This window comes from Staurois parvus, unplaced genomic scaffold (genome assembly GCF_062004578.1).
Source record: "Staurois parvus isolate SC_StPar_1 unplaced genomic scaffold, SC_StPar_1.0 ptg000303l, whole genome shotgun sequence".
NCBI lineage: Eukaryota > Metazoa > Chordata > Amphibia > Anura > Ranidae > Staurois > Staurois parvus.
The window spans coordinates 13,398,771-13,424,262 of NW_028318099.1; the positions used below are offsets into that span (position 1 = coordinate 13,398,771).

Consider the following 25,492-nt stretch of genomic DNA (forward strand, 5'->3'; position numbering starts at 1 on the left):
TTAAATTGTTGCAAGTATAGGTCACTGAGATTTTTATAGAGAAAAAATAAATGTGTTTGATTTTGCCTTTTCTGTTTCCCTCTTCGCAATATTTAATTGTTTTGTGTCTATGGAGACTTACAAGGATGTTGAAAGAAACATCCAGCTCCAGGGAAGGCTCTGCCAGCTTTAGCTGCCTACAATAGGTCCCCTGCTGGCTAATTAAGGAGAGCTGCTGAGACAAGGCTATGTACTGCTGGATGGTTCTACCGATGTGTTTATCTGACAGGGGGATGGGAGATGCTTTTGACCTACTGTAAAAGATCTCATTTTTAGCTTTTAAAATATGCACTTTATTTACTTACTTTATTGGCGTAGGCTCCTTAGTTTTTCAGGGATTTACATTTTTTTCATTTATTTAGCAACTGCTCCTAGTTTATGCTGCAAAGGTTTGAGTCCTTTGTTCTTACGATACCTCATGCAGCCTTAAGAGGGCTGTATTGAATGCAGTTGAAATATGGTGTCATGATATCAAAACCTAGCCTTAACTTGTGGTTCCTTCTTCTGGCCACACATATTTTTCACTGTATAATTACCTGCACTTTGTATAATAAAGTGTATAAGCTAAAGCGCAACTCCAGGATGAAAACTCCTTTAGCCCCCCCCCCAGTATTGATTAATTTTTTATTTAATTTGGGCCTCTTTATACCTTTTAATATCAACTTAAAGTTGTAGTAATATGATTGCTTTAGTGCACTGTTTGTGATTGATTCACTAAAGGGAAGTTGCACCTTACAAGAGAGGTTTACCCAGAGCTTGGTGAGTGAGGTGACTCACTATGCTGACTTCCATCATCCTATCATATGTAAGTAAAATGCTGCTTTTTATATTTTCCTCGCACACTATTGTGAATTCTTTGCAAAGTAAAATTTCACCATATTCAGTAAGCTCTGTGTAAAATTCCCTTCAAAGTGCAACTTCCCTGACAAGTGAACATCTCAAGATGCAGAGTGGTTTTAAAATGTATGGGGTAGAAAGAGATGAACTGTCTTGGGCAGAACGCCAAGAGGTTCTGCTATTCGTAGCAACATCACGACTTCACCTCTCGACCACAGTGGGTGCATTTGTGACAGGTGATCAGAGAGTAAGGGGTTGATTGGTCCTGGACATTCGCACAACCCAGTAATAAGAGGCTGGCTTATATTTCCTGATTTATGAAAACTTGAGATTGAAATAAAGTCTGTGCAACAGGCTTTCAAGGAAGAAGAGGGAAATAAAGCCCCTGGACAACAGGCAATGACAAAAGGCAAGCCTGGAGCTGGGCTTTAAGGTATAGTCAGTATATTTTGGGAATACTTTAACTCTTTCATGCTTAAAACGAGCAGTTTGCTTCCCCTGAAAACTTTGCCTTCCTAGACTGGGGCCTGTATGGCCTTCTTAAAATTTAAAACTCAGAAAAAAACTGTACAATTTATAAATGTAGTAATAAAATGACAGAAAGTTGGTTTGCGAGTTAATTTTTTAATAATTTTACCAATCTACCTGAAAATTGGGCTTCTTTGGCCTGGAGACCAAACAAGTCCTTTTCAGGCATGTTGATAAAATTATTTAAAATGTTTTTTGTGTGTATTTTGTATTCATTGTGTTTTGCTAATTTCTCCACTTTATTGGTACAATATCAATTTTTTACTTAAGTGTCATTGAACACATACCTTGCTTCAGCAAAATATATTTAAATCCATAATAATTTTTTCAGTTAACTGTCATAGCCCACTATAGTACCAGTTATCTGTAAATGTTACTTTACAGCCACAGGGAATAGTGACAGGAGGAGAGGGGAGGGGCAGGGCAGAAATCGGCTCTCACACACAGAAATGACAGACAGGGAGGGAGGGGAGTACACAGTGGGATGATGCATGTAAACTGACCAAAGTATAATGGATCATCAGCCATGATTACCTTGATCAGTACACACGGGGACACAGGAGCAGGCAAGATCAACCAGGTATTTTACAACATTGAATGAGGCAAAGTACACCGCTCTAAGGGTTTACACCAACCAAACTTACATTGTAAACTTCGTAAACTAAAATGTTGATTTTTTGGGGGAAATTTTTTGTAAAAATATGTTTACACTTAGCGAAGCCGAAGTTGAAAGATTTGACAGTGGCTCTTTACTGGACTTTTGTAAGTCTTATCTTCCCAAAGAAAAATATCCCACTCTTCACACTCACATCACAGTCACATCATGTCAAAGTTTTATTACTCAGATAGGTACATCTATATTATCTATATTAGTGATCGTTAACTTGTGATCTGTCTGAGTTTTTCTGCTCATCAGCTATCCTTATTGTTAGTGTATTTTATGTGTGGCCCAAGATTTCTTCCAGTGTTGCCCAGGAAAGTCAAAAGGTTGCACACCCCTGGTTTACACCAACTTTTAAAAAAATGTGTCCCCTTCTTCTCTTTTTATTTGTCAATCAAAACACAATTTTTTACAGTATACTTATACCATTTGCCTCAGTCTGTGACTCCTAAGAGGTGTATAGTCTAATGCCCATACCACATGTATACACATAGAAAGAATTAGTTTTGGATGTAAGTCAATTAACTTATAAGTATGTTTTGAATTGTGAAAGAAAGCTGGAGCACATGAAAACCTAGGCAGAATGTACTGTTCAACTCCCTACAACATGCTGTCTTCATAAGACACCAGAAGACTGGCATCTGAATTTATCTAGAGCAGACTACACTGCAAGGACACCTTACCTCATGAACAAATCAATTTTCTTTGATTTGTATAATAATAATACATTATTAATAAGTATTATTATTAATAATAATTGGGCAGCACAGTGGCTAAGTGGTTAGCGCTTCTGCCTAGCAATACTAGGGTCGTTGGTTCGAATCCAAGCCACGGCACCACCTGAGTGGAGTTTGCATGTTCTCCCTGTGCCTGCGTGGGTTTCCTCCGGGTACTCCGGTTTCCTCCCACGCTCCAAAGACATGCTGGTAGGTGAATTGGCTCTGGTCTAAATTGGCCCTAGTATGTGTATGTATGAATGTAAGTTAGGGACCTTAGATTGTACGCCCCTTGAGGGTTAGGGACTGATGTGAATGTACAATAAATATGTAAAGCGCTGCGTAAAATTGACGGCACTATATAAGTACCTGAAATAAATTAAATAAATAATTCATTATTAAATGTTTATTTTAAAAGCGACACTGTGTTTTTTGTTTTGTGGACAGAATTGAAAGCAAAGGAGCCTGCATTTTTTCCATTTGGGGGGGTTTATCATGAGACTGGAGTTCCACTTTAATTACTTCTGAATTTGCTATGAAAAGATGCTGCACTGGGTGATCCGAGCAACACTGAAATAATTGGAAATTGGTGCACTCTTAAGCTGGAGGCATACTGAGCATAGATCCTTTGAAAGAGCACATTCTCATTTTGTTGTTCTATGTTCGATGGCAGATACTGAAAGAAAACAGGCTTCACTATTCCAGAATAAATTGCTTTACGTTGTATGTCTTTTCTACAGACCTGCCTCTCCCTTTGTCACCTTCAATTCACCCTACACTCACAAGACACCCTAAGCCTTCTTTCACTACAGGTTTCTTCATGCTTGTGTCCCAAAGCTGTGTAAGGTGGGTGGGCAGGCCATAAAAAGCTGGGTTCCCACCCTCTGTAAATGGCAAGCTATTGCCTTGCTTTGAAGTGCACAATGCAGCCAGATAATAACAAATTTAGTACTCAGGTGCTCAGAGTGGAAGGAACCGAATGATATTTTTGTATTCTAATGGTAATGAAAATGATGCTTACTTGTATGCTCTGAAACTGTGCTTTCTTCTTTTTAATATTCTGTGATTTTTTTTTTTTTTTAGAATTTTATTTACAGTTAATTGAATGATTTCTGACAAAAATGTCCATGGTTTGTGTAATTATCACAAATATACTATACTAAATTGCAGCATTCTATGGGGTTGATTTACTTAAGGAGTAAAGACTATTCACTCAGCAAAGTGAATGTTCGTTAATGAGGTGAAGCTGTATTTACGTTAAATAACCAATCACACAGGTAAAATTTTAAATTGATTTTTGTTAGCATGTGATTGGTTGTTTAAAGTGAACACAACTTCAAATCACCTATTGCATTGGTTGTTTGAAGCTCAGTGAACATTCACTTTTCAAAGTAAACAGCTTCTACTCTCTCTAAATCATCCACCAAGTCTTTTTCAGCACACTTATTTCACATTTTACTTAATCATCCTCTTTTTACTTGCAGTTATTTCACAATATTGGTTGCTGGGTCACATCGTAAAAGTAAACTATATTGTAGTTTATGTAAACCCTTACAATGAATATCTTATATTTTAATCCTTTATTGTATGTTCAATATATCATTAAATGTGTTTTCTTATATAATCATTCCAAACAATACCCAAAGTCTTACATTTCCTCAGCTTTCTCTATGGACTACAGAGAATCTCTTCCTTTGGTATGAATTTTATGGAGAAGAGATGAGGAGGAGGTGATCTGTAGTCCTATCCTCTGGAGACCATGCTGCTTCTTCATAGATACAGTATGGTAAGTGAGCATTGCTACCCTAGGACAGGAAGTGTGTCACTGAGAGGCTCTTTGGGAGAAAATAAAGCCTAAAAAAATGGAAAATGTATGCAGCCACTATATCTAAGGAATGGGAATCTGCAGTACATTACATTTTTCTTCTTGGGTTTTGATACGCCTTTAAGAAAGACTTCAGCAAAACTTAGGGTACATTGTGGTTGTTGGTTGTTCTCAAATTACATGCTTATTATTACATCTCTAGTGGTGAAATGCCCCCACCAAAATTTCTCCAAGCTGCCTTTATTGTTGCAAAGCTAAACAATGTTGTCATGCAACCCTGATGGAAGTAACGTAAAAAAAAAAAAAAGCTAACAACAGTTTTATAGCCTTGTTGGAAGGAGTCTAGGCAACAATGAATAAGTAATAATGTTGTCGGTGTATAAATTAGGTGGAACAAGCTGATGGACGATTCTATTCAATAGTGCCTTTTCAAACCTAAATTATCCCATTTTTAGGTTTTCTGCCACCTGTGCCTTATTGGGGAGTGATCTCTTCACTTCCTGTCCGTAAACACAACAAATGTGAGGGAAATGCCCTCTTGGACAGTTGTCAAGTGTCCTCATTGGAAAATTTTCACTCTTCTGTTATTTTGAATTTTGCCCTACTTTTTGTCTTGCTGACTGATTATTAAGAGGATATATCTCCTTAAAGGGGACACATCAGAAAAAACTGCAAGGTATTTTATCTTTCCTTACTCTATTCAAACTAAAAACAAAAAGGTTTGGGGTTTAGAAGCATGTTTACTAAGCAATAATGTAGGACACTGACACTGGAATAACTAAATAAAAAACATCATAGGGCTACATCATCAACAGGAACATATTTAGTTTCCCCACTTAGCTTATTGAGGGTTTCTGAATAGGTTTCTTTGTTTGGGGTCCACTTTTTATATAAAGTAGAAAGATTCTTTACAGCAAGATGTATGTGAGAAAAATAAACGTTGAAATATGAGCTTATAAATTGTTAGTATATTAGACAGTTTTCTACTTTGGCTGTTTACATAAATTTGTGCTTTTTTCCCCAAAAACATTGCAAAATATGAACAGCACTTTGAAATCAAGTACATGTGTTTTATTTTTAATTATTGGAAGCTGGGGATTGAGCTCTCCTCAAGGTCTTCTAATAGTTTTTTTTTCTTTATCTCAGTATACCTGCATTTTGACAGCTTTTCGCTGACATTCCTTAGCCAGAGTGTTTACTGTTGATTTATTTTTTATCACACTAAGATTAAAACTTCCCCACATAATCATTCCCTGCTGTATCAAAATGTTTTGCCTTGGATATACTTTACGTGCTTCCCCTTCACCCTATAGCAGAAGCACTGCTACAGGACAGTAGGGTTGTGCAAAATCATGTATATATACGTGACTTACATTTCTGGGTAGGGGGCGCACACGCATGCCGCCCTACCAAAGCCACCATTGGCGGCTACGGATGTCAATCACCGGGTCCCATCCGGAGGTTCCCTGCCAGCACCCAGCATTTGCTGAGTAACACTGACAGGGGAGAGATCTGTGCGTAAACAACATAGGTCTCTCTCCTGCCAGCAGTAACATGCTGCTGTGTATTTCTCTGCACTGCAGTGAAATACACAACAGCATGCTTCCCTAGTAAACCACACACAGCACACTTAGTAAAACAGCACACAGTTAACTGTTTGATCGCCCCAGATGTTAACCCCTTCCTGCTCAGTACAGTGTCAGTGCTTTTTATTAGTACTGATCACTGTATTAGTGTCACTGGGGATGTCAGTGGCAGTTAGTCAGTTCCCACCCAGTGTCAGAATGCCCGCTGCAGTCCCGCTATAAGTCGCTGATTGCTGCGATTACTAGTATAATAAAAAATTCCAGTATCTATACCACCATTTGTAGATGCTATAATTTTCACGTAAACCAGTTTGTTGCACGTATTGGAATTTTGTTTTAGCAAAGACATGTAGCAGAATACATTTTGGCTGAAATTCATGGCAAAATTTGATATTTTTAATTTTTTTATTGGACATGTTTAATAGCAGAAAGTCAAAAATAATGTTTTTTTTTTCCAAAATTGTTGTTCTTTTTTGTTTATAGCGCAAAAAATTAAAAAACCACAGAGGTGATCACATACCACTGAAAGAAAGCTCTATTTGTGGGGAAAAAGGACATAAATGAGTTGCATGACCACGCAATTGTCAGGTAGCCTCCCTAGCGGTATGATTATGTCAGTATTTCTGTGCTCAAAGCGGTACATTTTTTTGCATGGAAATATGTCGTTTTTGTATTGTAGGCCTGTGATTCTTAGAAATAACTCACTGAAATCTGTCCAAACAAGAGTCTAGTAAACATCCTGGGTATGATAAAACTTGAAACACGAAATCATAAATTATAATTTAATAAATAATCATAAAAAATAATAATATAATATATTTAACTCAATAATGTAATCAAACAAAAAAACACTGAAATTGGAAATAGAGCGCCAAGTTCGCACATCACTGATCTTAGTCGCAAAATTGTTTTCAGTGTCTGATGACGAATTTCCCCACAAATCATTATCACTCAATTATGCAAGTGGTTCTAATTTACTATCGCTATTCTTTAGCTGCTCTAAAATCGCTTTTGACCTAAAGGGACGCTTTTTGGACGCCATGGACATTTTTCAGTTTCTGGGCAGAAAGAACAGTAAAAATGCAGGCAGGGCACAGGACAAAGCACTAGAGATAAAATGTATGTGAAATGGTTTGATACAGTAATGTTTTACTATGTGATTTTAGTGTATTGAGTGAATGTCACTTTTTAAAATTTTTTAATTTCCCGCCGGTTACGTCCCCATACGTTGCAGGGAACGGAACCTGGAAGACGGATGCCGGCATCGGCCGGGACGCTGCAGGGAGGACATCGCGGGAGCGAAGGACAAGGTGAGTGCAGAAGGGATCCCGGAGCAACGCTGCATGGTAAGCACGAGTGTAGCTCGGGGTTACCGCTTGTGGTGCTGAAACTTTACCCCGAGCTACACTCGGGAATACCGCCAGGGAGGTTAAAGTAATGCAGCGCCGTATCACAAAAAATGGCCTGGTCAGGAAGGTGGGTAAATCCTCTGGAGAACAAGGTTAAAAGTAACCTATAAAGATTTGAATCAATTGTTTTTTCAAGTTTTACATTATTGTTTTCAGTATCAGTTTTTCACTGTCTAAAACAGCCTTTCTCAACCTTTTCAACACAGAGGAACCCTTGAAATGACTTTTTGGTCTCGGGGAACCCCTGCTAAAAATTATTGTATCTGCAGCTCATGATACATTCGTGTGATGGTCAGTGGGAAGAATGTCCCTTACACTTGTGGTCATTGAAAAGAATTACCCCCTTATAGATAGCTAGATGGTGTCAGTGGGAACCTATCTGAGAGGCAGATATTGCTTGTTGCTCGAGGAACCCTAGTTGAGAAACCCTGGTCTAAAGCATAAATATAATCTGTTTTACAAATAAACATTTTGTACATGACAAATAGTCTCCAGAACAACTTTGTGCTATATAAAGAGACAGCACAGCATAGAAACATGCTTTGCAGCTCCCTTCTTCTTAGAAACTGCAGACAGAAGTCATGTGAGAAGGGATGAGTACCCTGATGACTTCTGCCAACAATTGGCTTCTTTCAGCACAGCTGAAAATTAAATAATTCTCATGTTGTGTAAAGAAGCCTAGCGTTCCAACTGTTGGCTACTTAGAAAACTACATGATATTAATGTGCAATATTTCATGTTTACCTTATGCATTTTTAACTTTAAAACTAATTTCTTTAATCCTTAGCATGATCTAAAAAGGCCACTCACTTTTTTGCTGAACACTTGAATGGTTGCCTAACAGAGATATTTTGATTGATTGTAAAACTAGTAGGAGCCATTAAAGGCTTTGCACCAGTTTGCAGGTAATAGGATTATCTATCTAAAGCTGAATTTTATTTTGCTTTTTTTGGATAGGTTGGGAATGATTATAACTACTTCTATCTGATTTTTTTATTTTTTATCCCACTTGGGATATTTACCCTCATTGCCTACCCTTCTAGCAAGTGTCCTAGCAACAGGAAGTGAAGGTAAATCACCCCATTGAAGTCACAAACAGCAAAATTACCCTGAAAGTTTCTAACTCCAAAATAATTTGGGCTGGTATACCATTTTAAAGAGTAGATCTACAAGTATAAAATGAGGGTATAATGCATCACAATTAACAAGCTAGAAAGTCCATTTTATTTACTTTAATCTTATTATGGTAACCAGGGTTAGGTTGCTTCATAGGCTGCTTTTCAGAAGTACTATATCCTTTTGTCTAAAAAGTCTATGATATGCTGCCTTCCGGAATGTACCTTTAATTACAGCATTTGTTCTCCCTCTCTCTCTGCTCCCATCTTACTTTTTTTCTGTCCCTTTAGTTCATAAATTGTAGTGAACTGTAAATATTAAATACTTTGGAAAATATTTAGAATAGTTATCACAAGTCGGTATTCAATATTTTCATCTAAGTAGGTCACCAGTGCTTTTGTGATAATGTTTATTTTCTTTATTTCAATAGATATAATGATCACATCACTGAAATATCATGTTGGCACATATTATGGCAGCAGAGAGGGCTTCTGAATGAATAATGTTGGCACTGTGCACTCATACCACCTTCAGACTTCTTGTTGGCATGCCAGTACCAAACAAGTGCCAAGCAAATTTCACTCCTCCCCTTCGCTCCCACCATCCGTTTTATCTGCCATAATGTAAAATAAACAAACAAACAAAACTTGCATTACTTCTCCAGATTAAACCAGACAAGAGCTTTTTAATGCTTTTGGCCAGTGCACATTATACTCATTAGTGAATGCTCAGTAAAGAAAAATGGGAAAGAGAGAGAAGCAAAGAAAGCTAGAATCCAAACAATGAATTTGGTAATATTGGAGAGCCTAGCAGATGTTCTTGTAATGAATGGAGTGGTACAATAACAAATCTGTGGAAGTAGCTCTTTTCATTATTTGGGTAATGAATATACCACTTGAAAGTGTCTTGGGTGTTATTAAAGCAGAGGGCTTCACAAGACAAGTCCTCTTCTTGAAACACCCGATTGTCTGATAGAGGCAGCAATTCAGCGGGGTAAATTAACTCTTAGCTGCTTAGATTAAGGAGGCCTCTTGTAGAAAGAGAAGGTGTAATGTGAGCCTTTGCCCTTTCTCCCCAATTACATCCACACAAGTGGGTTTTTATGGAACATCCCTACAAGAATGTTCCATTTTCGAAATGCTGTTAGCCAAACCAAAAACTTAAACCCTCTAGCTCTTACTCTAACAGTCCTAACAGTCTTTAATAATATACTGCCAATATTTTACTCAGTGCTTTAGTTGTTTAATTTTCTCTGCTTTATTTCATTTACTGTTTTCACATTGTCCTGTTTTTATATATTTTTGTGTAATTTAAGATACCAGCACTACATTATTTAGGTTAATAATTAAAAGAGTGCACCACAATTTAAAAAGAAGTATTCTTATACAAATAAAACATAGTAAAATGTAATTATAATTGAATTATTATTTTCCATCAATACAAATTAAAGTCTAAATAACTTTTTTAAGTATTCATAGTTAGCTTTTGTTTTTAGTATTTTATATGTATTTTCTGCATTATCAAATTGACTTCACAGTTCAGAATAAAACTAAATGACAGATGTGAATTAGAGTATTGCCTTAAAGAGCACATTCATTTTGAGGGAAACGCCAAACCATAAGAACTGATTAAACAAAAAAGTGATAGCAAGAAAGAAATAGATTGTTATTATGTAACCTGTATTTCATATTCTTAAAAGTACAATTTTATGAAAATATATTTTTTAGTAATTTTTACACTATTGGTAAATAGCTTGTTTGCTACAGTACGCTTTGTTATGAAAATGTAATTCATTGTCATCATACATAAAATTTAAAGAAGATTGTTATGTCCTGTTATGACGCATGAAGAGCATTTAGGCTAGGAACAAAAAATAAAATTGCTTTAATGGTCCCTGTGAGCTGACAGTGATGGAAAAAGACTGGCATGCTTTAATAGTGGCTTTGCTTAATTTTTTCTTTATGGAAAGGATACACCTGTATTGGTGCATAGTTTGTAAGTATTTGAAAAGTTTTGTAATACCATGAAATAACTTATATTATCTAGGTCTACCTTTAAACCAAAAGTGCTAAGTGTACATGAAAAACAGAAGTTGTCAAACAAATCTGATTTCTTTTTATGAGGATCTGAGCAAAACCTTGGACAGAGGGGTGGCAGTGGACGTGGTATATTGGATTTTGCAAAAGCATTTGGCAAAGTTCCCCACACACAGCTAATGTGTAAGGTAAAGTCTACGGGCTTGGAAAAATCTGTATGTAAATGGCTAGAAAACTCGCTAAAAGATCGTATTGAGAGAGTAGTGAATGGTCTAGGGTTGTCTGTGGTGTACCCCAAGGTTCAGTGTTGGGACCCTTACTTTTTAATACATTTATAAACGATATAGGGTCTGGGATTAAAAATCCCATTTCAGTCTTTGCAGATGACACCAAGCTGTGCAGTGGAATAACGTCCTTACAGGACGTCTCCAACTTACAGGCCGACCTCAATGCACTGTTTAATTGGGCAATTATGTGGCAAATGAGGTTTGATGTTGATAAATGTAAGGTTATGCACGTGGGGGCTAAGAATATGCATGCATCATACATACTAGGGGGGCACAACTGGGAGAATCAATGATGGAGAAGGATCTGGGAAGTAAGACATTTTTTACCATGCAGGAGCAAATTGGATCACGATTTTCTGTACAGCTGAGAAATACACAGCAGTATGTTTCCCTAGTAAAATACACACAGCACACTTCGTAAAACAGCATACAACACACAGTTAACCCTTTGATCGCCCCAGATGTTAACCCCTTCCTGCCCAGTGTCATTAGTACAGTGTCAGTGCTTTTTATTAGCACTGATAACTGTATTGGTGTCATTGGGATGTCAGTGGCAGTTCCCGCCCAGTATCAGAATGCCAGCCGCAGTCCTGCAGTCCCACTATAAGTCACTGATTGCCGCCATTACTAGTATATAAAAAATTCAAGTATATATACCAACATTTGTAAACGCTATAACTTTCACGTAAACCAATGAATTTACATGTATTGGGACTTTTTTTTAGCAAAGACATGTAGCGGAATACATTTTGGCCTAAATCTATGAAGAAATTAGATTTTAAAATTTTTTTTACTGGATATGTTTTATAGCAAAAAGTCAAAAATATGTTTTCTTTTCTTTTTTTGTTTATAGCGCATAAAATAAAAACCGCAGAGGTGATCAAATACCACCAAATGAAAGCTCTATTTGTGGGAAAAAAAGGACATAAATTTAATTTGGGTGCAGCATTGCATGACTGCAATTGTCAGTTAACCACTTGCCAACCGCGCTATAGCCGAATGATGGCTACAGCGCTATTGTCCAGTTCTGGGAGGGCATCATATGACGTCCTCCCGGAACCCACCCTCCCACACCCCCCCCAAGTGGCGTGCACCCAGAACTCTCTGTGTTCGTTGTGTCCTACGGACACAGTTGATCACATGAATCACAGTGGCCTATTACCACGTGATCAGCTGTGTCCAATGACACATCAGATCACAATGTAAATACAGTTGCTGGCTATCAGCAGCACTTTCCTCACGCTGTCACAGCATGAGGAAAGTACTGTCGATAACCAGCAAATGACACAGAGGACATCTGCACCAATGATCAGGGCACTGATCATCAGTGCCCAGCAGTGTTACCCATTAGTGCTGCCCAGAAGTGCCACCCAACAGTGCCGCCAGTCAGCGCTGCCCAGCAGTGCTGCCTATCAGTACCCATCAGTTCCGCCTGTCAATGCCCATCAGTGCTGCATATCAGTGCAGCATCATCAGTGCCTCCTCATCAATGCCCACCAGTGCCACCTCATCAGTGCATAACATTTACTTGACTCCTGTATCGATCCAGCTCTCTGCCCGACTGCAGGTCTTCTCTCTCTCTCTTTTTGGTCTCCCAGTCTTTGCTGAGAACAATGGGAGCCATTGGCTTCTGCTGCTGTCAGTCAAATCCAGTAAGCAGGGGGCAGGGCAGAGCTTCACCATCTGTGTCTATGAATACACAGAACCTGGTCTGAAAGCACACCCAAACATCTGCCCCCATAGCAAGTGGCTTGCTATGGGGGCAGACACAGAAGAGGAGAAGCAGACAGCACCAGCAGGGGACCCCAGAAGAGGAGGTAAGGGGCGACTCTGTGCAATAGCATTGCACAGAGCAGGTAAGTATAAACCTGGTTATTATTTTATTACAAAAATAGACTTTACAATCACTTAGGTAGGAAGTTCTCTTCAGTGGCATGGACACAAGGAGAAGTTAGCATTTACCCTGTTGCTTTGCAGTGATATCTTTTTGCAAATTAAAATATTGGAGCAGGGTTGCTTTTATCGTTCTTGTTGTGTTCTTTGTCTTGTGTTCATTTGTGTGTCATTTTATATCAGTTGATATTCAGTAAGAGAGCATTAACTTCATACCACAGTTCCAGCATCTACTCTTCCTCTGGATAACCAGAATCTCCCAACAACTGAAAAACCCATACTAAGGTTGATTGGCCAGACCTCTGTGCCGTGCTGGGACATTTTGGGCTTACTTGTATCCTGAAATGTCTTCCCACCACAGCATTACGCAATACATTTAACTACAATGTCGGTATTGAGGGTGGACATATTTTTGTGGTTAGATAAATACATACCTTGTGGTTGTTAAAGCGGGGCTCAACCTACCAATGTAACTGTTCAAGACATAGCTTGGATGGTAACTGTTACAGGTACTGGTGTGCTTTTGTTAGCCCTCAACCGAACTGTCCAGCCATCAAATGACTGGTATCATAGCAGATCATATGTGCAACACCATGGCAACTGCAGATCAAACAGAGGCTAAGATGGCAGCTTTCTTGGCTATTAAAGAGAGGAGGGTTTAGTTCTGTTTTAAATAGAGTGAAATGTGATACTACATTTTATGTGCATTTGTATCAAATTTACTTTTATCTGTTGATGTAGATTGATTGAACAGCTTATTCTGCTTTCTCCTTCTAAATTTAAAGTAAACCTACACAAAAAGCTAAATTCAGGTAAATTATATAATAATTTTATGTTGGCAGTGACTTAGTATAAAGACTTTGGTAAGGTGATGGGGCTGCTGAAGCAAGTTCTTGGTACATCATATGTATGCACTTGCATGGTATGTGGGTATCTACATGAACTGTATTTGTGCTTCCAGGCCCATGCTCACTCATTACCAACTCCAACCCCTGCAGGACTACTGGGCCAGGTTGTATGATCAGCTCTGGGGGGGTTCAGCTACTTAGATCAGAATCACTAAAAAGTAGCATGGTACTAAAGAATAGTCTTTAGCAGCAATAGTTGTAGTTGCTGCTGATTTTTAGCTTTTAGCTCTCATTCATATGGACCACGTGCATTTATTTTATTTAAATGCAGGAGAAATTGATCTAGAAAGTATAAACAAATGCTTCCAAGAACAATTTCTTCTGAGTTTAAAAGTACGTACATTTACATGTGATTACACATGTTTAGACGTGTTCAGAGTATCTAAGCTGCCCTTGGATGCACAGGTTTTTATTTTTCTAAATGTAATTAAGCTTAATATACCTGAATGCAAGAAAACACACAGTGTTCATTATACCATTTAACATCTATGGGTGTTTAGAAATGTCCTGTAAATGCATATATAATAGTATGCCTGTGTGAATGATGCCTTAGGTATTGTCAATGTTGCCATACCTTTATATGTAAATTTTCTATATTGTCATTCTTGTGAGAGCTCTCCCATGTCCCCGAGATTTTATCACATGAAGAGAATATGCATCTTCTCTAGTAGCCTGTATGTAGTGTGCACGTATATGACGATCACAAGTAGGGAACACATTTTTGTCTGTTTTGAGCTCAGTGAAGGAATGACAGAAATGTTATTATAGGCCTGGCTTTATTGTTGTCTTTGTGGTGGTCTCTTACCTTTAGGAGATGTCTCAAGCAAGGAATGATGGTGAGGGCTTTCTTTTGAAGTTTAACACAAGACAAATTTGGCTTTTAATCCACTATCATGTTTCATCTGCTTCTCTGTAAGATACAGGAAGACTAGTAGAGATAAGGGGCTTTGTTAGAGAATTACGCTAGTACACCTTTCATATAGTTGGAAATCTCAAATCATCGGTTCACACACATCTTGGATCAGACGCTACTACTGCTCACAATAGCCAGTGCAAAAACCATGTATACTCTGAAAGCATTGGAAAGGCCTATGCAGCTGTAGGCATTATACTTGGGAATTTGAGTTTACAACTACTGTTCACATTTGGCAATAGGGCTATGCACATCTAAGCTATGGTGCTGCAGTGCATTCAGTAATGTGCTCCCAATTGCATTTAAAATTGCATTTTTAAAGATACTGTTTCTTGTTCATGCATGTAGTAGTACATACAGTTGCAAAGTTGCAAAAAAAACAGCCTTCCTATAAGCAAGGAACTAGTACAGTCACATGTCCTTACATATACATAATAGCAACAGTACATATTTTACATAGCAGAGACATTACATACCAATAAATGTGTAAAACAAGAAAGGAGAGACAGGAGCTCACACCCCACAGTGTAGCATAGATAAGAAGGTTTAATTGACACAATAAAATCAATACTTGCATTCACAAACAACGGTGGGGTATAGAGGATTGTCAGGTGGCTTGAAGGATAAGGCCAGAGTCAGTGTATGAATTATCCCAGATCCTCGCCTTGGCCACCAGTTAGGAAAAGAATGGGCTGAAGTTGGAATGCCACTACTGGCAGAGATGGACAGAGCCACTGCAAGGTCTGGAGTCTAAGAGACAAAAGGATCCCGCTGTCACCGCTGTGTACCCCAAAATACAGGGATGCGTTTCAAAGCAATCCTGCTCCTTTATCAACCTTTAAGAAACTGGGCTAGCTAAAGCCTTATGAAAATAGGTTGTAGAGTTGTGGCCATAAAAAAAAATGTAAAAGTATAAACCAAGAGCACTATTCCTCTTATGTGCTACTATAGTTAATTATTTCCTAATATGCCTTATTTTTATCTTGTAGAATAATTTTCTTTAATATAAACACATTAATTCAGTTACTTTTAAACAATATTTATTATTTAGCAATTTTACAATCTTTAGCTTGAAGGCAAAACAAATGAGGCTGCAAGCAAAATCTCTACTCCCTACACGCCCAATGCCCTGAGAAAGTCTTAAGTCCAATAACCAGCACCCCTGGGCTCAGATTTTGGGGATTAGTCTATGCACTTGATGTTAAAACTTGCCCATGATGATCTCATGGGGGGCTGTCGCTAAGGTTGTCAAGCCTGTCTAAATGGTTGCTATGGACTAGGCATTAAGGGTCGATGTTGTAGCCCACAGTCACGGTCACGGAGGGAATTACACAGTGACAATGAAATTGTTATTCTACATAATCTGCTCTTTGGAGAGCCACTGGGGGAAACGGGCTTGCCCCAGCATGCAGCCAGAGCTGTGATCACAGAAGCGTGCTGGCTACAAAGATCGTACAGGGCTTCGCCTTCTGATCTGGGAACTCCAGTGCACCAGCCGCTAATCTGCTTTATCAGCTATTTCGCTGACACAAAGGTGTTTACTTATTTTAACATCTCCCAGGACTCTATTTCTCCTTTTGTGTGGTCTTTATCCCCCAACAAGGTTTTAGCCCAGATTACAGATGGTGCCTCAGATCTGTGACACTAGATCAAGGAGCAGAGAGTGGCAAAATAATGGAGTCCAATGCATGAATCTCATGTCAGATTCCATTCTTTTGATTTAATGTATATCATTTGTAACTTACTTAAAGAGCAGGTGCTGTTTACCCATTGTGAGACATACAAGGGGAGCAGTTAAATTAATGAGCAGATCAGAAGAATATAATATATAGTTATTTGGTTTCATTTTCTCCTAAGTAGCTCTGCATTGGAGTAAAAGGGGTCATTTAGATGCTGTTTCCAGGGATTACCAAGCAATGATTAGTTTTTCCCAGTAACTATGCAGTGCTAATCATGGGCAGATGAGATTACCCATTTGATACATTCCAGCATATTGTCACAAATGTTAACTCACTCCTAAATAATAGTCTTTACAAGTAAGACTTGTAAGAAGCCAGTCAGCTACATTTTATTAAAGCATTGCAAATTATTCAAGCTTTGACATTGCATACTACATGATATGTATTGGGTCTGTAATTATAAGACCTGTTTTTTTGTTTTTGCCACTTTATTTTTCAGAGTAGGCTGCCATTTTAAACCAGTGTTCATGTGACTGGTAACCATGCTGTGATATAGGTTGAAAAACTACAATGATACAACAGCTAGTATATTTTGGGCATTATAAGGAAAAGTAATGCACATTAATGCAGTTATACTACACTTCTCTGACAATCCACATCATCATAGGTTATAAACTGATGAGTTATAGCATTTAGATGATTTACAGAATGGAATCTTTCATCAACTTCAACTTTGCCCAAATTAATATCAGTGGTTTACTCACCAGTACTGAACTTGTAATAAGGTTCTTGTACTAGTAACAAGTATTAACATATTCTTAACAATTAGGAAATAATCATTAAATAAGCCATCACTAACCTCTGTAGCTGCAAACACCATGGAGCGATTCTCACAGAATTCTCACAGCCTCTGATTAACTCCAAATAAAGTTCAGCTGTTCTAGTAGATCTTTCCTGGCATTTTCTTAGTCCTATCCTACGGCAAAAGCCATGGTCTGCAGAGAGCTTCCAAAGCATCAGAGGGATCTCCTTGTTAAAAGGTATCAGTGAGGGGAAGGGTACAAAAGAATTTCCAAGGCATTAGATATACCATGGAACACAGTGAAGACAGTCATCATCAAGTGGAGAAAATATGGTGCAACAGTAACATTACCAAGAACTGGACGTTCCTCCAAAATTGATGAAAAGAAGAGACGAAAACTGGTCTGGAAGGCTGCCAAGAACCTACAGCAACATTAAAGGAACTGCAGGAATATTTGGCAAGTACTGGCTGTGTGGTACATGTGACAACAAACACTCTTATTCTTCATATGTCTGAGCTATGGGGTAGAGAGGCAAGATGGAAGCCTTTTCTTATGAAGAAAAACATCCAAGCGCGGATAAATTAAGCAAAAACACATCTGAAGTCTCCCAAAAGCATGTGGGAAAATATGGTATGGTCTGATGAAACCAAAGTTGAACGTTTTGGCCATAATTACAAAAGATTTGGGGCTGTTTTTCTTCTGCTGGAATTGGGGCCTTAGTCAAGGTAGAGGGAATTATGAACAGTTCCAAATACAAGTCAATATTGGCACAGAACATTCAGGCTTCTGCTAGAAAGCTAAACGTGAAGAGGAACTTCATCTTTCAGCATGAGAACGACCCAAAGCATACATTCAAATCAACAAAGGAATGACTTCACCAGAAGAAGATTAAAGTTTTGTAATGGCCCAGCCTGAGCCCAGACCTGAATCCGATCGAAAATCTGTGCGGTGATCTGAAGAGGGCTGTGCACAGGAGATGCCCTCACAATCTGACAGATTTGGATTGTTTATGCACGGAAAAGTGGGCAAATATTGCCAAGTCAAGATGTGCCATGCTGATAGACTCATACCCAAAACAACTGAGTGCCGGAATAAAATCAAAAGGTGTTTCAACAAAGTATTATTTTAAGCGTGTGCACACTTATGCAACCATATTATTTTAGTTTTTTATTTTTACTTCCCTCCACCTAAAAGATGTTAGTTTGTTGTTCACCTAGTTGAACAGTTTATAGGTTACATTAAAGGTGGAAAAAGTTCTGGAATGATTTATCTTTGTCTAATTTTTATACATCACTGAAACCTGACATGTTAACAGGGGTGTGTAGACTTTTTATATCCACTGTATATGCATATATCAATGATTATAATTCCATTTTATTCACATGGATATGCATGGATAGCAAATGCTCATTCCAGCATTCACATTCCTCTCCAACTTCACACAGCTCATGTACACCATATTGCCAAATGTATTGGGACGCCTGCCTTTACACTCACATGATCTTTAATGGCATCCCAGTCTTATTCCATAGGGTTCAATATTGAGTTGACCCATCCTTTGCAGCTATAAAAGCTTCAACTCTTCTGGGAAGACTGTTCACAAGGTTTAGGAGTGTGTCTATGAGAATGTTTGACTATTCTTCTAGAAGTGCATTTGTGAGGTCAGGCACTGATGTTGGACGAAAAGGCCTGGCTCGTTGTGTCCACTCTAATTCATCCCAAAGGAGTTCTATTGGGTTGAAGTGCAGGCCAGTCAAGTTCCTCCACCCCAAACTCCTCATCCATGTCTTTATGGACCTTGCTTTGTGCACTGATGCGCAGTCATGTTGGAACAGGAAGGGGCTATCCCTAAACTGTTCCCACAAAGTTGGGAGCATGTTGGGAGTCCAAAATGTCTTGGTATGCTGACGCCTTAAGAGTTCCCTTCACTGGAAATAAGAAGCCAAGCACAATCCCTGAAAAACAACCCCACACCATAATCCCCCTCCACCAAACTTTACACTTGGCACAATGAAGTCAGGCAAGTACAGTTCTCCTAACAACCGCCAAACCCAGACATGTCTGTCGGATTGCCAGACAGAGAAGCATGATTCGTCACTCCAGAGAATATGTCTCCACTGCTCTAGAGTCTAAAGGCGGCATGCTTTACACCATTGCATTCGACGCTTTGCATTGCACTTGGTGATGTAAGGCTTGGATGCAGCTGCTCGGCCATGGAAACCCATTCCATGAAGCTCTCTATGCACTGTTGTTGTACTAATCTGAAGGCCATGCGAAGTTTGGAGGTTTTTAGCTATTGACTCTGTAGACAGTTGGCGACTTCTACGCTCTGTCATTTTATGTGGCCTACCACTTCTTTGGTGAATTGCTGCTGTTCCCAGTTGCTTCCACTTTGTTATAATACCGCTAACAGTTGACCGTGGAATATTTAGTAGCAAGGAAATTTCACAGATGGACTTATTGCACAGGTGGCAACCTTTCAAGGTACCATGCTTGATTTCACTGAGCTTCTGAGAATAACCCATTCTTTCACAAATGTTTGTAGAAGCAGTCTACATGCCTGGGTGCTTGATTTTATACACCTGTGGCCATGGAGGTGATTGGAACACCCGAGACCAATGATTTGGAGAGGTGTCCCAATACTTTTGGCAATATACTGTATCTGAGCATCAAGCAAAAGCAAAAACTCACCGCTAAAGCTATAACCAGATTGCAGTACCTCTTGAGGATGTATTTCTACACACTGGCTACAGCTACATGAATACTTGAGTGTGGTCACAGGTTCACTTTAAATTACTTCTCTGAACACGGTTTACATCTAAACCGATCATATGATAGTGCTTATAAATGTTTTAAAGGGGAAGCAGTGCATTATCTGCTTTCATTTACTTTTGTTTTTATAGCGATTTATTGAATGCAGCAGTATTTTAACAGAATAGGTGTAGGAGGAGCATGAATGGCACATATAGCAATGGTCAACACACTTTTTCTGGCATAAGGTATTCCAAAAGTTTTAAGGTAATTTTGAGGTGCTGATTCCAAATCTGGCATCAGTTGTTGTCTATCACATCAGGTTTTTGAGATATCAAATATTGCATTTTCAATACAAACAGCAAATTTATGCTCATAAACAAATAGCTATACAGGCATTCATATAAGAATAAGATACAATATACAATAATAATGAAACAAACATTTAATGTGCCGTAGCACAAAGTTGTGAGTGACTGCATATCAATGTGAGTGAATGCATATTACCATGTAAGAATTGAATTGTGAAGATAAGAAAAATATGTACAAAAAGGTCATTCTCAATAGCGATGTTACATCTGCATAAACGACCTCTTCTTTGACGATCTCCGATGTACAGCTTATGGAATGTCTCTCATCAAGGACCAGCAGTAATCTGCCATCATGTTTGAGTCCCATCGGCCTTGGTAACTTTCTTCCATAACTTTAATGTCTTGACGAAAGCGTTCACCTTGCTCTTCGCTCACATGACCCATGTTCTCTGGAAACTGGGCCAAGTGACTATTTAAGTAGTGAACCTTGATGCTCATTCTACATCCAAGTGCTTAGAAACTCAAGAGCAGCTGCTCCACAATCTCTCGATAGTTGTCCGCTTTCCTGTTCCCAAGGAAATTCCGCACCACATTAGAGAATGCATTCCAAGCTCTACCCTCTGCCGCAGTCATTGTTGTAACAAAGTGTGGATCCCTGATAAGTGTTCTTATTTGAGGGCCATCAAATATTCCTGCCTTTTTCTTCTCGGCACTGAGACTTGAAAGGTTGAACATATATAGCTGAAGCAGTCTCCAGTGTGATCAAGAGCTTTGACGAATTGCTTCATTAACCCAAGTTTTATGTGCAATGGGGGAAATACAATTTTATTCCTATCAACCAGAGGCTCATTCTTGATGTTCTTGTCACCAGGCATCAAACTGATTCTTGGTAGCCAGTTCTTTTTAACCCAGTGTTCTAATGTAGCCCTACTGTCCCAGTAGCACAGGAAACAAGGGTATTTGGTGTGACCTCCTTGCTGGCCTAGCAGAAAATTAACATTTTCAAATCAACACAAATTACCCATCCATGAACATGGTATTCCAATCTATCCAGAACAATCTGACTCGCAACAACTTGCAAACATAAGTGACAAAGAGTTAATTTTGGGTAAAAACAATGAAAATGGGGTATGCCAATAGCATAAAGATTAGATATGTTAGAGCAAATCTGAGATCAGATTTTGAATCAGCACCCTGAAATTAGTCTAAAACAGCTGCAAAAGTCCAGGCCAGAATTTTTTAATTTTTTTTTGTTGACCAGTGTAATAATATAAACTGGCCAGGTAACATTACCTGATGGATTTTTATGGTTCTAACAGTCTGTGCAAGAAAAAAAAAAAAAAAGTGACATTTCTTGCCACATACATCAGTTGAGTATATTTGGTCAAGAGTAAAATAAAGTTTCTTGCATGAGCCATTGGGGGGGGTCTCTTTCCTGTGTTCCATGTGGGAATCATGATGTGCAACGGTGGGGGCAGGCACAGCTGCAGCACTGCTCATGCTGGTTTTCAGTGATATTAAGACAGCATGGGGCAGATATATTATTCTGGGGCTCTGGTTTAGGAAATCAGATTATTAGCTTCAAATATTGGAAGATTAGAAAAAAATGGTAATAGGCTGTAATTGGTGATCTTAGCTACGGAGTTAAAAACTCTAGAATTGTTTTTTTTTGTTTAGTTAGAAGTCCTTATACAAATGTAGTGACGTTAATATACAATGTTAGTGAAGAGGTGACAATTTCTGCTTTGAGTCCTGTGTTCTGTGATGTTTGTGGCTGTTGTAGAAAAGATAAAGATTACTGCTTAGCACCCATTACTAAAACAAAAGAAAGGATCTCACTGTGTGCATTTATAGATAACTTTCAGACACGGAAATCAGAAATTAAGATAAATATCGCTGCATGAACAAAATCTAATCCAGATACAACCAGATGTTACCTAGCTTTGAGTTCAAGCAAGTCCTGTATGCTTACCCTAAAATTGATAATATCTGACTTTAGAAATGGGATTTGATATGCAAGAGGTTTGGCATCTAATGTAACTGGAGAAGGAAACCTGGCATTGTTTGGATGGTTCATTTCTTGAATTGCACCAATTTGTAGGTTAGATTGATGAAAAGTACACATTGTGGGAGTAATGAGAAAGAGCATCTTGTTCACTTAAGCATTACAAAAAATACTTATTTCACGTGTAATAAAACAATGGTCCAATTCTTCTTGGGGAGTCCATGTGTCAGCAGGTTCTACAGTGAATTGGAGCAAATACACATTTTAATATGCAATGTCACTGCTTAAGAACATGAAGTTGGATGTGTGCCTCAGACACCTGCTTCAGGGACCAGACTGGAGGATTGAGACAGCATTTCAGTAAAAAAACAGCATATGTTCCAAAAAGAGACATATATGCATCTGGTTTAATAAATATTATTGGTCTTTACTGTATCTGAGCATTGAAAATGTATTCTCCTGTGATAGAAGATGTCTGTTCTTACATAATGATTTATGATCCGTGCTGAGATTAGAGGGGGCTGACTAGAGTATCATCTTTGCTAACTCGTTCAAAGCAAAGTTTAACATGTAAAGATTTACATGTATCCTGGCATAGTAATGGGTAACAGCCATGCCTGGATTTGGAGTCTGAGAATGCTGGCATTTTCCATAGGGGCTGTTGTGCCAGAGAATATTTGTGGAATAGTGTCAGCTCCCTGGTGCTTGTAAATCTCAATTCATTTTATTAATGAATAAAAATGTTCAAATTGGGTAAATACATAAAAAAGGTTGATGTTTATGTAGTCCCTGTCTACACATAAATATACACCTGTAGTACATGTTTAGTAAGTAGTTCTTTCTGTTGAGGTCTATCTTTAACTCTTCATTGGCCTTCAAACATTCCTAGATGAATCAACCACAAGACAACCTAGTCAGGAGCTCCGAACTCAGTAGATGTCCAGGTGGGCCAGCTACAACCTTTGTGCTCCTGCAGTTAATTAGGGGAATAGTCCAGTAGTCCAAGCTGTGCACTTGCCTGTCACTTACCAAGGACTGATGTAGGCAGTTGGTATTTGATGGGACAATTTCAGAACACACAGTGCAAATGGGAGCAGCTTCCCTGTGCCTGTTGCAATCGTTATCAGTCAAAGGGACCAGGGAGGTTGGGGCCAGAGCTGCTTCTTTACCTAGGTTCCGATTGTACCTTAATCTGCAATCCAGCAGCAGCCCAGTCCTTCAAATTGCAGGGCCAGATGAGTTTTCTATTGTCTTATGTTGATGTTTACTGTAAACTCAATGATATTTTGTGGCTGTTTTCATAGCAATTTCTCCTTCCAAACTGTAATATTTTTGGTTTTCATAATGAATGGGTGTGTGTTCAGCTAGCACACACAAAAGGCAACCTGTATATAAAAGACTATGGTTACTCATTATTACCAGTGAAAAAGAAATTTCTTGTCATTGCAGTGGCCAGCTGATGGACTGCCTTGGAACTGAATTTAAACGAGGTGCTGGTGTTCTGGATGTCTGCTATGAAACACCTTCCATTTTGTTATCCTGTGGCTATGATACGTACATAAGGTACTGGGACTTGAGAGCAAGCACCAGGTAAGGATCTTTTAGTACTTATGGATGATATTCATTCTTAAAGAGACTCTAGGTTGCTTACATACATAAAATGTTACTGATGCTACCCTTGCATAGCAGGTTATTATGCCTTTTGTCAGTAATAGCAACAATAGCAAAACTACTGCTGTAGCAGCCCATGCAGTGGCTATAGGGCCCAGGTTTGGGGGTTTAGAAATGAGGTGATGTGAGCTGAAGGAAGCTTTCCTTTGTGTGTCCTAGGATCCATGACACTCTGCAGAGTGGCACAGGGTGCACTGATGCTGAAATGCTGAGTGTAGCACAGTGCACTGCTCCATGAGGCATTACAGGGAGGCATTGTAAATCAATGTTTCCCCAAGTACTACAGACCTCTTGTCAGTGTGGGTGTCTGCTAATAAATGAAATCCTGTTCTTCCTTTCTGTAATGTAGTTCTTCAAGTGCCCCTACAATGTAGTTTTTCCCTTACTTCCTCTACAGCCCCCTATAGTACTGTGCTCCCAGCCTTCCTCCAGAGCCCCACTCCATCTACAAAGCCTCAGAGCCCTCTTCATGCCCCTCATCCTTCTGCAGAACCCTTGGCCTCTACATTTCTCCAGAGTGTCTGCTAGCCTGCTGCAAAGTTCCCAGCTCCCCACTGTACCCCCAGCCATCTGCAGGTCCCCTACAGTGCCCCCAACCCCAGAGCTCTCCAGCTATCTTCAGAGTTCCTAATATTTTTCCTCTCACTGACACTGGGGGTATTTCTTTCTCCTAATGATACTGGGGTATCCTTCCTCCCACTCACTACCAACACAGAGCAATTTTTACTGCAATAATTACTGGCCATTGACGCCAGGACATTTTTCCTCCTACTGGCCACTGATGCCAGGATATTTTTTATCTTCTACTGCCCACTGATGAGGCATTTATTTTACCCTTGCTGACCACTGGTGAAACATTTTTCACTCTTATTGACAATTAACACCAGGGCATTTTTTCACTTACTGATATTAGGGTGTTTTTTCCCTCTCTTTTGATCATGAAGGCAGGGCACATTCTCTCAATACCAATGGAGGAAAAGGTTTTCTTTCTTTTCACTGGCAGTTGTTTTTCTCACTGACCACTGACTCTGGAACATTTTTCCCACCTATTGACCCTTGCCTTTCAACCTTACCTCTTGGTTTAAGAATATGAACTATGACTGCCGGGTTCTGCATCAGGAGTGCATGTTGCTGGGGGGGGGGGGCGGGTTGGTAGGGGAAGTGAGGTCATTAAAAATTTTGCCGTTGGGCCCTGTGTTTTTTTATTAGGCCCTTCAAAAGCAATATAACTTTTCTTTACCCTCTGACACTTGTAAACAGCTGCACTGCTTCCTCCCTCACCCTCCTGGCAAAAAGTGTATAGAAAACTACTTTTCCATCTAAGACTAACCTCTCCACAGGGTGACAACATTGCTGTGCAATTACACCAGAGAACAAACAGTGTTATCACCTACTTAACAGAAGTAGAAAAATACCAGATCCACTGTCATGACCAACAAGTAATAAGCCTATATTACAGAAAAATTGCAGTGTTAATGCTAGCTATAGGCTACAGTATAAATAGAATTTCTTATGTTG

General features: G+C 39.0%; 1 protein-coding gene across 2 annotated transcripts in view; it reads left to right on the forward strand.

The window, feature by feature from the left end:
* FBXW4 (F-box and WD repeat domain containing 4) overlaps window positions 1-25,492 on the forward strand; it is a 216,740-nt gene that overhangs the window by 161,671 nt on the left and 29,577 nt on the right. For both annotated transcript variants that reach the window (XM_089683269.1, XM_089683267.1), the window contains one exon: window positions 23,753-23,893. In XM_089683269.1, coding sequence (XP_089539395.1) covers window positions 23,753-23,893 — 141 coding nt within the window. The remainder of the gene's footprint in view (window positions 1-23,752; window positions 23,894-25,492) is intronic.